Here is a 15429-nt window from a genome sequence, read left to right on the forward strand (position 1 = left end):
ATAGTATACAGTTATGCAAAACAACAGATTCTATAAACATTTAGTTAACACAAAATTGATTTACCCAAATTCTGATTAACTCCATACCTGGTCATCAGAAAGATTGTCAAGATTATACTGATCTTCTTCCAGTTCATCAAGATGAAGATCAGAATTAGGTCTTGGGAGGTTTCCCCCTCGTTCTCTCCCAACCGTCTTCTTTTTTGATGTTCCTGAAAGCATCTTGTCCATTTTGTCCAGCTGTGAGGAAAAAAAATATTTAATATAATTTTATCTCAACTGTTCCATCATAAAAGTATTAGTTTTTCTTAAGATTAACAAGGAAAGTCACTTACAAAACTTAGTTATAAATGATGGGTAATGATGGGTAAGAAATTATTTTGAATCCAAGCTACAAATATGATACTGAGAAAAATCAGTAGTAGTGAACAGCATCCAACACTGAGTATTTGTAAAACTGATAACATATATTACCAGTTAATGTAAAAGCCTAATGAATCTTTGGCAACTTCAATAATCTATCCACTACAACTAATAAAAGATTTATAGACATTATATAATGAATTAACAAAATGCTGTTAAGGAAAATCACATCAAATTTCAGACATACTATTTTTTTCCCTTACTAATAAATTGCTTTAATAAAATTTTAATTCTTTTTAAACTAATGATATCTGCATGCATAGTTCTTACCGAACCAGGAATTACGTCATAAAAAGCTGCTGGGCTCTTATTAATAAAATATAAAAAATATAAAGATAACTTGTATTTTTCATAGGTTTACAAACCCATTTTTCATATAATAGTATTCCAAGCAGGAGCTAGAAAAGGTTGAAACTTGGTGAACATTGGTTAATATGTGGAAACCAGGTAAGTGGCAGGGAACTGCCACTAATCTGCTGGTAATTCATCAGTTTCCTATAGGAAACGGGAATGTTGTTGGGTTGGTTGAGGTGGGATTATTATAAATGGTTCTGGCTTGAATATCTGGGAAAAATACATTTCATCTTAACCCTTAAACGCCGACTGGACGTATTTTACGTCAACATTTTTTGTCTCTCGGGTGCCGACTGGACGCATTTTACGTCGACATACAAAAGTTTTTTTTAAAAATTCGCGGAAAAATAATTTTAGGCCTACCAGCCGAAAACTCTTGAATCACGCGCCTTGGGGGATGCTGGGAGTTCACGGATCAAGGTGTTGTTTTGTTTACAATCGTTACGCAGGCGCGCAAGCGCGAATTTCTTTCTTGCCGCACTAAAAAGTATCTGTGACACATCTCGGAAATTATTTCGTCACTTCGACATAATTTTTGTACCATTTTAAATTAGCCGTTACATGGAGTATTATATATGAAAATGTGCGCATTTTTATGTACAATACAACAATAAAATACTCCTGATTGTAGCTTTTATCAGTTTTGAGATATTTTCATATACATAACGATAAGTGCCAAAATTTCAACCTTCGGTCAACTTTGACTCTACCGAAATGGTCAAAAAACGCAATTGTAAGCTAAAACTCTTATATTTTAGTAAAATTCAATCATTTACCTTCATTTTGCAACTAATTGGAAGTCTCTAGCACAATATTTCGATTTATGGTGAATTTATGAAAAAACGTTTTCCTTACGTCCGCCCGGTAACTCTTCCGAAAAAAATCATACATGCGATTGTGGTAATGTTTGCACCATTTTAAATTAGCCGTTACATAAAGTTTTTAATATGAAAATGTGCGCAATTTCATGCACAATACAACTAAAAATAACCCATGGTTGTAGCTTTTATCAATTTTGAAATATTTTCATATAAAATATGATAAGTGACAAATTTTCAACCTTCGGTCAACTTTGACTCTACCGAAATGGTCGAAAAACGCAATTGTAAGCTAAAACGCTTATATTCTAGTAATATTCAAGCATTTACCTTCATTTTGCAACAAATTGGAAGTCTCTAGCACAATATTTCGATTTATGGTGAATTTATGAAAAAAATAACATTTTCTTTACGTCCGAGCGGTAACTCTTCCGAAAAAATCATACGTGCGATTGTGGTAATGTTTGCACCATTTCAAATTAGCCGTTACATAAAGTTTTATATATGGAAATGTGTGCAATTTCATGTAGAATACAACAACAAATAATTGAAGGTTGTAACTTTTCTCATTTTTGAAATATTTGCATATAAATCATGATAAATAGAAAAAAACCACGTTCGGTCAATTTTGACTCTACCGAAATGGTCGAAAAATGCAATTGTAAGCTAAAACTCTTGCAGTCTAGTAATATTCAGTCATTTATCTTCATCTTGAAACAAATTCGAAGTCTCTAGCACAATATTTAGATTTATGGTGAATTTAAAAAAATAAACTTTCCTTCCCTCCGCGCTCGGATTCTCCGCCACAAATCTCCGAAATGCGTGAGTCCCATTCTCGGAATATTTGCTCCGTTTCATATTAGGCATTTCATAGATTTTTATATATAAAAATGTGTGCAATTTCATGTAGAATAAAACGAAAAATATTTGAAGGTTGTAGCTTTTCTTATTTCCGAAATAATTGCATATAAAAAAATATATATAAAAAAATTCAACATTCGGTCAACTTTAACTCGTCAGATATGGTCGAAAACTGCATTTGTAAGCTAATATTCTTACATTATAGTAATATTCAATCAGGTTTTTATCTTCATTTGAAAGAAAAAAAATTGGAAGTCTCTAGGACAATATTTAGATTTATGGTGAATTTTTGAAAAAAATATTTTTTTACGTTCGCGCGGTACGAATTCATGCATTATTTTGCGATAATATTTTCTCTGTGTTGCTTTTATCGTTTTACAATGTGTTATATACCAAAATGATCGCAATTTAGTGTATATTACAACGAAAAAAAGTAACTCGTTACCTTTAACCGTTTCGCGCACAGCGCGATTTGAATACAATTATATATGAAATTTCGTTTTTGCGCTATCATATATCGCATTATTTATATATGATAATGATAATTTTTTCATTTCTGATGGTTGCATACTAAACTTCAGGCAATGACAAAAAAAAAGGAGCCAAAAATGAACTCTTAATCTTGAAAACTAAGCGCGCTGTGATTTTTTGAAAAAAATATTTTTTCCGCTTCCGCGCTCACTCTGAAACACCTCCGGCACACGGGAGACATTATTTTTTTTTACCGCTTCGGCGTTTAAGGGTTAAAAATTTGGTTTCTTCTTACAAAAAATAAAATGTACTCATGAAGTGGGGGGGTCATCTAACAGAATTGACTAGTACTAGTATTACAAAAGTTGAGGGAAGTGAGGTCGTTAACCTTTGCTACATCCCATAAGTCTGCAAAATGACAGACTGGAGGGATGGTCAAACATACATCCAGAATTGTGAGATTCTCTGTCATATCAGTGAGGGAGGACTAACTCTTGTTAACTTCCTATACAATCTAGCATTGGGGGAAAAAGGTTCAGTCATCTGATAGCCCATCATCCTTGTTAAAGGGGACAGAGAGAATACTATTACCATATCTTAGAAATAGAGAGGTGATCAGTTGTTTAACTTCCTGCATCTCCCAGTCCAGCACAAAAAGAATCAACCTATCCAATGGCTGGGTAGGCACACCCTGGGACAGAAGTATGTAGATTTATCCATATGGAGGAATGAAAACTACACAACAGTTGACCAACCGCTGTATGGATAGGGATAAAGAATCCAGAGGCCTACAGGTGCTCTCTTGTAGAAAAGGGAAGAAAGTGTCAATCAGGATCATGCTCTTAATGCGTAACCTTGCTAAAGATTGGAATTCTGTTGAAAGAACACAGGGTCAGAAGGGAAATGTGAGATTCTCTGTCATATCAGTGAGGGAGGACTAACTCTTGTTAACTTCCTATACAATCTAGCATTGGGGGAAAAAGGTTCAGTCATCTGATAGCCCATCATCCTTGTTAAAGGGGACAGAGAGAATACTATTACCATATCTTAGAAATAGAGAGGTGATCAGTTGTTTAACTTCCTGCATCTCCCAGTCCAGCACAAAAAGAATCAACCTATCCAATGGCTGGGTAGGCACACCCTGGGACAGAAGTATGTAGATTTATCCATATGGAGGAATGAAAACTACACAACAGTTGACCAACCGCTGTATGGATAGGGATAAAGAATCCAGAGGCCTACAGGTGCTCTCTTGTAGAAAAGGGAAGAAAGTGTCAATCAGGATCATGCTCTTAATGCGTAACCTTGCTAAAGATTGGAATTCTGTTGAAAGAACACAGGGTCAGAAGGGAAATGTGAACCTTGCCTTCCAATTGGCCAGCACTAGAAGTAAGAAGCATCTGGAGTACTATGACCTTGGCAGGAGGACTGGCAACCTCCTCACACCTCACAGAGGGAATGAGGTGTGGTAGTTGTAAGGCAGAATAAAAATGAATCATAACAGATCATCTACTAGAGTCCAGCCAAAGCAGCCAAGAAGATTACAGAGAAAACTGCAAATTAATGAGATGGCAAGGAAACATCTCTCATTTCTTCCAGAGTATACATAGAACGATCTCTCTCTTTTTCCAAAGAATACATAGAAGGAATACCCCAAAGGGACACAGGGGTCAAGTAGATTGGTGTACACTCTATGAAAAAGAAAGCCCAACTGGGAGGATGAAGCTGTTATAGGGGAGCCAACGCCAAGCAAGGTGACGATGTAATTACCCGATAAAAATTTAATCCCAGATCCTTTGGCAGCAGATACTATCATAAGACTGAAGGGTAAACATGTGAACACTACCTTTCCCTTGGTATTATTACTATTATATTCAGAAGATGAAACTTATTCATATGGAACAAGATCACAGGGGCCACTGACTTGAAATTCAAGCTTCCAAAGAGTATAGTGCTCATTTTGAGGAAGTAAGACAAGGTCAAGGGAAATACAGAGAGAAGAGATACAACTTATAAAAAATTAATTAATAAATCAACAAATAGATAAAATGTATTAAAATGCAAGGAGCATAGCAGTATTAGGGTAGTAATGTATTGCACCTTCACTTGAACTTCTAAAGTTCCAATTGCACAACTTCCTCTAGGATGCTGTTCCACAGTCAACAATATGAGGAACAAAGGCCCTCTGGAACCGAGAAGTTCGACAGCAAGGAACATTTACTGCATATTGATGCTGCTGTTCAGTGAATCTGGTTGCTCTTGGCAGATAAGGGGGATCAGGGATCAATTGTGAATGTGAAAGATTTCGGTTGAAATAAACTTATGAAAAAGTGACAAACGAGACCATCTGTCAATGGTCCAAGTCATAACTATTACTAGTACTATTAGGAAACAAACCTACTACCACAAACCACTATGTAAAAGAGATGAATCTCTGGCGGAAGCAGACATCCACACTGGTGAACAGTATTCTAGTAAAGGGAGTACAAATGACCTAAAACAAGTTGCATTGATTTTATCAATTATAAATATAAAGCCTTACAAACAATGCCTAACTTTTGTGGAGCATTTGCTGAAAGTTTCATTAAAGGTTTCTCAAAAGTTAGATGAGAGTCAAAGGTTACACCTAGAATAGTTAGGGCTTCAGACTTGTTCAGCAAAGTTCCAAACACCTGAAGGAGAGGATGGGGTGAAACATCTGTACTAGATCTACTAATCAACAGTTTTCGTTTTACTGCAGTTCAGCCTCATATCCCTCCAACTACACCATTCACTGATCCGGTCATCGTCGGCATACTGAACAATCTTGTTTTCCAGGCCAACAACCATGACACTTGTATACACTAAAAATAACCGTGGGCCAAGAACACTGAACTGTGAAACTCCAGACACAATAGGTCTTGGTTCATTAAAACTCCCATCACTGCTGCCTACCTGTGAGGATGGACTTTGGTCCACAAAGGATCTCTTGAGCCAGGCAATTTAGAGCCTGCGATTTGGTGCCGCCTTCTTTTCTCAAGCATGATACTGCCACAAAATTATCTGAGAAGACGGCCACCACACCAGACTGCACTGTTGGCAAAAGTGATGAAGACTTAGCTGGACTGCCTTCAGCTCTCGCCAATTGATGGGCTTTTCTTGCTCCTCCTTTGTCCATCTCCCTGCCGCATACGACCTCCCTGCTTCTGTTCCCCAGCCCTGATCTGGGGCGTCACATGACAACATCAGATCTGGAAAACTTGATCTCAGAGACACACTTTGAAGGATATTGTAATCCATTGCCCACCATTGAAGATTCTCCCATATCTCTAAGTCCCATGGAATTCTGATTGCCTGGTCCTCTCCTTACCAATTTCTGTGAAGCATATGCTGCAAAGCCTGAACCTGACGTCTCCCCAAGGGGTCTAGTGCTATCATCAATTTCAGATACCCCAACAGACGAAGCCACAGAGTTATCAGGGGACTTTCTTGACCTAAAAACTCTCCTATACAGCTTTGAATTGTATCTATTTGTTGTCAAAAAAGCCTTCAAAACTGCAGTCTGAATCCTCATTCTTAGATATACGTATATATACTAGCTTCTTGCTTTGTAATGAGGTCTGAATTGTCGAGATTGATTGTTAAATCTCACTGGGAACATAAAATTAAAACAATCTCCTTCCCATGGAGAGCTTCTTTTACATTGCTTGCAAGAATTAGCCAGACGTCCAAGTACCTGAGTATTTGAATGCCTTGAGAGTGAAGAAGACCTGATATTGGGGCCATCAACCAAGCAAATACTTCAGGGGCTGTGGAGAGGCCAAAGCACATCACTCAAAATTGCCTGCCATACCTTCCCATCCCAACAAAACCTGAGATGATGATGAAACTGAGGGTGAATTGGGACCTGAAGAAATGCATCCTTGAGGTTGATGGAGAACATCCAATTGTCCTGACGAATTGCAAGAACTGATCTGGGTGTCTACATCTTGAGTGAGGTTCTGAGCATGTGCTTGTTGAGATGAGAGAAATCTGTAACAGGTCTCCAACCCCCAGTTGCCTTCCCTACAACGAACATCAGACTGTAGTAACCTATTGATGGAAAATTATCTCAGCCTCTAGAGCTCTCCCCTTGGTCGAAGTGGGAGAATAACTGTCAAACTGGATAGGGGTGTTTGACTGCAGAGGAATGGACACCAAGGAAACCATATACCCTTCCTCAAGGACTTGCATGACCCATTGTTCTACTCCTAAGGACTCCCAACTTCCCAATACTGTCCTAACCAGCCCTCTATTGGCCCCTGCAAAGGAGATGGACCCTATTTCCCACAATTTTGCCCCCTCCCAAGTGAAGCAGACTGTTGCCCACCAGAAGCAGAGGAATTACCCCTACCAACACTTAAACACTGAGAATTCCCTCCCCTAAATTTCTTACAAGGACCCCCAGACTTGTCCTGCAAAACCAGTTTCATCTTCTCTGAAGCCTGGGGCCTCCAAGAACCAGAAGGCTGATGAATGACAATGGTTGGCTTATTCTTACTCTGCTCAACTACATGTAAAAGCAATGCCTGATCACACCTCATGACCTCAAGATTAGAATCATCTAAGGCTTTTTTCAGAACTGCTTCACCAATGAGAACCCCTCCTAAAAATGATGATGCTCTTAGTTTCTTCTTGTTTAGGTCTGAAAGAGTGGCAGAAGCATGTCCTAAATAAAGTTCCTACTTCTACCTGCAAGAAAGATCTTAAAGTTAAACATCTCTGACATAAGCCATTTCAGGGAGGCATTAAAACTATTCACAAATTGATGGTAAAGGGACAAGTTGTCATCAATAAGACCATGAATTGAGACAACGGCATCGTTTGCTGACCACACCAAAACCAAAGAATTAACAATCTCAGTCACGGTACCCAAGGACCCTTCCAATTTTGAGCAATCATCCACTGAAATCCTAACCTGAGCCTTCAAAGACTTACCAGAAGCAGATAATAAATTAACCATATTCTCGTTCAAGGTCTGAGCTGAACATGAGGAACTTGAAACTAAAATATTTCTTCCTGAATGTCTTAGCTGGCTTACCCTCTGAAACCTTGGCAATTGCCCTATCACTAACAATATCTCCTGCTGTTTCAACAATCTCATGAAGGTTCCACTGCCGAAGGGAAAAAGGTGATGCTTCCTCTGACAAACCTGGATGCCTGACCTGAAGAACACTGTTTAGCCTGAACCGAAAGACCTCTAGCCTCAGGGAAAAGTTCACTGAGGCTGCCTCTCATTCCCCAGAATCGCAAATCTTATTGGAAAAATTCTCTGCAATCTCTGCAATATTCAGTAAGGCAGAAACTGAGTTCTGATCAACCCCTTCCCTGTCAAAAACAATCACCTCCAGAGATTCCTCCACCCAGACTGATGAAGAAGCAGCAACCGAGGGCTGTAAGGACGACTCAGCCTGCTTGACCCAAACTGAGACCTCATTACTAGCCAGAGCGCACACCTTCTATGGAAGATTTCACCCTGCCAAAAACATCCTTCCTCTCCCTACCAATAGCTACACTTTTTTCATACTATGGGAAAACTAACGCCCGGAGGTGTTCCGCTCTCTTCAACCTTCCCAAAACTAGTCCCAATATTAAGGTTATTACCCCCAATAGAAACCAAACTATCCCCCGAGTCAGAATAAACAGTAATTAGTCTAGGAGGATAATTCCCCAACCATCATGGAATACAAAAATCTGCATAGGAGACAATTCCTCTACAGGTCTAGGAGCTTGCTCATCCCATAAAATACACAATCACGTGGCTGGAACAAAGTCTCATAACATAACTGCCCGACCTAGCCTACACAGATCTTCCCAATCGTCTTCAAGATCAACATCACTATCCTTATCTAGCTGAATATCAGGGGAAAGAGACTCTAGAAACCATGGTCCTGATATGCACTCCAATCAGAACCTCCCCACTACCTGTGGAATGGTGCGGTAATGAAAGCACCGAGTTTGACGGGATCACTCACAGGCAAAGGCAAAACAAGACCGGGGGAGCTGGAATAAACATGATTAGCCAAATCCCTAACAACATCAGCTAAATCTTTGATCTGACTATCTACAATATCTCTATAGTTACCAAGAATAGAGCTCAAACCATTGAAACATACACCTGATCTCACTGTTTGGCCCACCTCACAGTCCGATGATGCTATAAGTCTGAACGATTCATCTACACTCTTGCAGATCTGGTAACACTGTGAGATCTGGTAATACTGAAAGGTCTAGTAACACTGCAAGATCTTGCACATACATGCGCAAGAACGAAGGAAAGTCTACGCTATTATCCTGCACATCTGCAGCTATACGCTTACTTTTAGTCCTACGCTTGCTATTATTATCCCTAATAATAGGTACTGACTTAATGAAAGTCGCATACTCCCCACATTGTAAGTCAGACAAATCCTTACACTGATCGCAGCTAATCTCGAAGCAGTCACACCCCCTACAATTACTAGAGCAGATAGTATGACCATCAACATCAAATTTAACACTTAGCCGCCTGTGGCAAGAAGTGCAGTGTCTTGTGTTCATTGAAGATGATGAAGCTGTGCTGCTATGACTGGATAAATCTTCCATTATAATGCAGACAAATGTACAATAACTAATAGTTTGATTGTTGCCCAATACAAAGAAGAGCTGTCGAGCATCAGATGCAGTGGACAGTGACAAAGAAAGGAATGTCTTGGTGTTGGAGGGAGCTCTGTTGCTCCCCCAAAGGGGTGGGGGAATCAGGTCATTTTAACTTTTACAACAACCAGAAACAAGCTACAGTGGTCTAATTTTTTGAGACCATTTGGTTTGTTGCCTATTGTTTTTGGTGTAAATTTTGCATATAGTATATGTATTTAAGGATATATATGTGGCTGTATTATATGTGTAATAGACATCTATATGTATGTGATATTTTAATGTGTATTGAAAGTTTAGGATTCAATGTTGGTAGGTTGTCGTCCAGTTAATGGGCATGAAAGGTACATGCAAATATACATTCTGCAGGTTAGTATGAAACAAATGAAATAAGAATAACTTTTATCGATTAATGCACACCATTACAGTTGGTAGATTTCTATTATCAATCGTTCTAACTTCAAACATGTTTGTTACACACTAATGCCATCATACTTACAGGGTACTGTATATTCAGGTTTAGCAGTTATAATGGTAGGATCAGCAAGAATATGTAGTACTCATTATGGATAAACTGGGGAAAATCATTCACAATATTTTGCTTAAGAAGAAAAGTGAGCACACTGAAACAACTTGGGTTTTCCATATTTCCCATTTCTTATAATTCACTTCATTTTCTAAAATCACTTAAAACAAACAATTTCTTATAAAATCATTTCACTAAAACATTTTCTGAGGTTATGTTTTTCTCCAACAAAATGATATTGTTATGATACAATAAAGTTTCATACATACTTACCTGGCAGATATATACATAGCTATCGACTCCGTCGTCCCCGACAGAAATTCAAATTTCGCGGCACTCGCTACAGGTAGGTCAGGTGATCTACCGCCCTGCTCTGGGTGGCAGGACTAGGAACCATTCCCGTTTTCTAATCAGATTCTCTCTTCCACCTGTCTCCTGCGGGGAGGCTGGGTGGGTCTTCAATTGTATATATCTGCCAGGTAAGTATGTATGAAACTTTATTGTATCATAACAATATCACTTTCATACATTCAACTTACCTGTCAGATATATACATAGCTGATTGACACCCTTTGGTGGAGGGCAAGAGACAGCTAACTACTGACTAGACAGGTAAACAACTTATGTTGTAGGTATTTATAGACCTTGGTTCCTACCTTATCAGGTGGAAGACTTCGTGACTGCTGTCTAGGAGTCTGCTTCACCTCAAGAGCCTTAGCAAGATAGTGATCTGTGGCCAAGAGTTCTTGTGGATCTGTCGATGGGGTATCATCCACTTACTTGACAGAACCTAACTGGCATTTGTCAATGGGAGCACATCCGCTTATATGACAACACGCCTTTATTTAAGGAGCACACAACTGATCCCGATCACCCGAACCTAACACCCGTGTTAGTTCTAAGATTGCCAAGAGCTATCCCCAAACTCTTAGCAAACAACCACAAACTCAATAACCACACACACAATAATACAAAAAAAAAATTTTTGTACCCCTCTAAAAGTCAGCTGTCACTCGATCTCCTAGTGAAGAGAAGTGAAGGTCGCCTGTGCGACACCTGACAATTCCATGCACAGGAAACTCAAGAACACATCCAACAAGAGGGTTACATACATTATTAAGGATCGGTGCTAGCTCCCTTACCCAGAACCGTCTGTGCTGACACAAACGGACCTAGAGAAAAACATTTCTCATACGTAACTCGCACATCTTTTAAATAATGAGATGCAAACACAGATTTGCATCTCCAATAAGTTGCATCCAAAATGTTTTTAAGTGACATATTTCTTTGGAACGCAACAGAGGTTGCGATTGCCCTAACTTCGTGGGCTCTCACTCTTAAAAGATTAAAAGAATCATCTGGACAATTCTTATGAGCTTCCGTAATAACACTTCTAACAAAGAAGGCTAAGGCGTTCTTGGACATTGCTCTCTTGGGGTCTTTTACTGAGCACCAAAGACCTTTTTGCGAACCCCCCAACTGCTTCTTCCTGTCCAGATAGAATTTAAGAGCTCTAACTGGGCAAAGGGATCTTTCTGCCTCTCTGCCCACCAAACTAGAAAGTCCTTTTACCTCGAAGCTCCTGGGCCAGGGATTCGAAGGGTTTTCATTTTTGGCTAGAAAGAGAGACTGGAATGAACAAATTGCAGAGTCTCCTTTGAAGCCGACTCGTGATTCAAGAAGGGCGTGCAACTCACTGACTCTCTTTTGCCGTTGCAAGAGACATCAGAAACAAACATTTCTAGTGATATTACGAAATCAAGCAGTGTGTGGTGGTTCGAATTCTTCGGAGGATAGAAATTTAAGAACCACATCTAAGTTCCAGCTTGGAACCTTAAGTTCAAGTGACTTTGATGTTTCGAAGGAACGAATGAGGTCGTGCAAATCCTTATCATTCGTTAGATCTAATCCCTTGTTTCTAAAGACTGCTGAAAGCATACTCCTGTACCCCTTAATAGTCGGTACAGAGAGATGCGACTTTTCTCTAAGAAATAGAAGGAAATCCGCAATTTCGGTCACAGAGGTACTGGAAGAGGACAGCTTCTTCGACCTGCACCAGCTTCTGAAAACCTCCCACTTCGATTGGTACACTCGCCTAGTAGATGATCTGCGGGCTCTCGCAATTGCGCTTGCTGGCCATGGGCGAGAAAACCCTCTCGCTCTGACAAGTCTTTCGATAGTCGAAAGGCAGTCAGAGCAAGAGCGGGAAGGTTTTGATGGTACCTCTCGAAGTGGGGTTGTTTGAGCAGATCTATTCTGTTTGGAAGAGATCTGGGGAAGTCCACTGTCCACTCCATCACCTCTGTGAACCAAATCTAAGATGGCCAATACGGAGCAATCAGAGTCATTTTGGTTCCTTCGGATGCCACGAATTTTCTGACTACTTCCCCCAGTATCTTGAACGGGGGAAAAGCGTAAACATCTAGCCCTGACCAGTCCAGGAGAAAGGCGTCTGTTGCATAAGCCCTGGGATCTTCCACTAGGGCACAAAATGTGTCTATCCTTTTGGAGAGGAATGTGGCGAAAAGATCTATTTGAGGCCTCCCCCAAAGATACCAAAGGCTCTGACAGACTTCTGAGTGGAGTGTCCATTCTGTGGGAAGGACCTGGAACCTCCTGCTCAGTCTGTCCGCTCTCACATTCCTCTCCCCTTGGACAAACCTCGTTAGAAGAACTACCTTCCTTTGGTTCGCCCAAATCAACAGATCTCTTGCCAGCTCGTACAGAGCGAAAGAGTGAGTCCCTCCTTGTTTCTTGACATAAGCCAGAGCGGTCGTATTGTCTGAGTTTATCTGTACGACCTTGCCTCTGACTATGTGTTCGAAGCTCTTTAGCGCAAGGTGAATTGCTAAAAGCTCCTTGCAATTTATGTGCCATGACACCTGTTCTGCCGACCAGGTGCCTGACACTTCTTTGGATCCCAATGATGCACCCCAGCCCGACTCCGACGCGTCTGAGAACAATGTCAGGCTTGGGTTCCGTACTTGCAAGGATACTCCTTTGTTTTCTTTTAAGGGAATCAACCACCACTTTAAATGATTTTTATTTCCTCCGAGATTGGAAACGTGTCCGAGAGCTGTCCTGTCTTCCAACTCCAACTTCTTCTCAGGAAGAACTGAAGCGGACGAAGATGTAGTCTTCCTAGGGGAAAGAACTGTTCGAGCGAGGAAAGGGTCCCCAGAAGGCTCAGCCATTCCCTCGCTGAAGTGCGCTCTTTCCCTAAGAAGTTCGATACCGTGGCACAGCCTTTCCTTATTCTCTCTTGAGAGGGAAAAACTCGAAAACCCGAGAATCCATCTGAATCCCCAGATAAACCACGTTCTGGCTGGGGATCATCTGAGACTTCTCGAGGTTCACGATCAATCCCAATGATTTTGTCAATTCCAGTGTTGTTGACGAGGTCCTCCAAACACGACAATCCAAATGATTTTGTCAATTTCCAGTGTTGTTGACAGGTCCTCCAAACACTGCTTTTGAGACCTGGCTCTGATGAGCCAGTCGTCCAGGTACAGGGAGACGTTTATCCCTTTCAAATGTAAGTGTCTTGATACATTTTTCATCACGTCCGTAAAGACTTGAGGAGCCGTGGAAAGGCCGAAACACAGGGCCCTGAACTGATAGATTCTTCCCTCGAACATAAATCGAAGGTACTTCCTCGACGAATGGTGGATCGGGATGTGGAAATATGCGTCCTGAAGGTCTAGGGACGCCATCCAATCTCCTTGACGCAGTGCTGCAAGGACTGAGCAGACGTTTCCATGCTGAACTTCTGTTGTTTTACGAATTTGTTCAGCGCACTTACATCCAGTACCGGTCTCCATCCCCCCGAGGCTTTTGCTACAAGAAACAAGCGATTGTAAAACCCCGGGGAGCTGCAATCCAGCACCAACTCTATTGCTCTTTTGTCCCACATCTGTTCCACCATCTGACGAAGAGTATCCATCAGAACAGGGTCCTTGTATCTGGCGGACAGTTCCCTCGGTGACGTTGTCAAGGGAGGACTGTCCTTTAATGGGATGTAATAACCCTTCTTGATGATTGACATCGTCCAAGGATTTGATCCTATGTCTTCCCAGGCTTTCGCAAAGAAATGTAACCTGGCTCCTACAGGTGTTTGGAGGATGATATTTCTCACTTTCCCTTCTTAAAGGGATGGAAGGAAGACCTGCCCCTTTTCTCGGTTGACTTCCTTCTGGCGATAGATCTAGCTGGAAGGCCTCCTCGAAAGGGCTGCTGCTGAGCTGGACGAGCCACTTTCTTTTCCTCACTGGCCACAGGTCTATTTTTCCTTGAGGATTGTCTAAGGAGATCCTGGGTGGCCTTTTCAGTCAGTGAATGGGCAATATCCTTCACCAACTGCGAGGGAAAAAGATGTTCTGAGAGAGGCGCAAACAATAAGGCGGACCTTTGCGAAGGAGAGACGGCCTTCGTGAGGAAAGCACTGTGAACCGCCCTCTTCTTTAAAACTCCTGCACCAAAGAGGGAGCATACTTCAGCCGATCCATCCTGAACAGCCTTATCAATGCATGTGAGGATGCTATTTAGGGTTTTCTGGGTCCAGTTGTTCCTTTTCATGAGACTTCTTGGCAAGAACCCCAAGGGACCAATCTAAGAAGTTAAAAACTTCTAAAGTGTGAAAAAGTCCTTTGAGGAGGTGGTCCGTTTCCGAAAGACCCCATGTTACTTTTGCTGAATTCAAGGAAGTGTCTTCTCGATGAGTCTACTAAACTCGAGAAGTCTGACTTAGCTGAAACGGACAGAGACAATCCCATATTTTCTCCCGTTTCGTACCAAATGCCTCTCCTCCCCGTAAGTTTAGCGGGAGGCATACAAAAGACTGTCCTTCCTAACTCCTTCTTCTTCTTGAACCAGGAGTCAAGAGATTGTAGCGCCCTCCTCATAGATATAGCAGGCTTCATTTTTAGGAAAGAGGAAGACTTGTGCGTTTTCGTGCTCGAAAACAGAGCGTGTGGAGAAGGAGGAGCGGCTGGCGTTAAAGAGTCTCCATATTCTTCCAAAAGAAGGGACGAAAGAACTTTGTAATTAGAAAATCCTTCCTTCATTTCATCCTCCGAGGCATCTTCTGGTTCATAGGCTCGGAAGGAGAAGGCTCCCTTCTTTCTTCTGTTTCTTCCCCTACTCTCTTCCTTTCCGAAGAAGCACTTCTAATTGGAGAGGGACTAAGAGTTACTCTCTCTTTGCTCAAAGATTGACGCTTGGATGACTCCTGTCGGATGTCAGGCTCTTCATGCAGGGAATGCGCCTGGCGTGTGGCAGGAGTATCTCGCCTGGAAGGAGTAACGTGTTTGGAATACTCCTGGT

General features: G+C 41.1%; 1 protein-coding gene across 3 annotated transcripts in view; it reads right to left on the reverse strand.

Moving 5' to 3' along the window:
- LOC135201657 (protein diaphanous-like) overlaps positions 1 to 15429 on the reverse strand; it is a 316869-nt gene that overhangs the window by 250403 nt on the left and 51037 nt on the right. For all 3 annotated transcript variants that reach the window (XM_064230760.1, XM_064230761.1, XM_064230762.1), the window contains one exon: positions 88 to 240. In XM_064230760.1, coding sequence (XP_064086830.1) covers positions 88 to 240 — 153 coding nt within the window. The remainder of the gene's footprint in view (positions 1 to 87; positions 241 to 15429) is intronic.

This window comes from Macrobrachium nipponense, chromosome 28 (assembly GCF_015104395.2).
Source record: "Macrobrachium nipponense isolate FS-2020 chromosome 28, ASM1510439v2, whole genome shotgun sequence".
Classification (NCBI taxonomy): Eukaryota; Metazoa; Arthropoda; class Malacostraca; order Decapoda; family Palaemonidae; genus Macrobrachium; species Macrobrachium nipponense.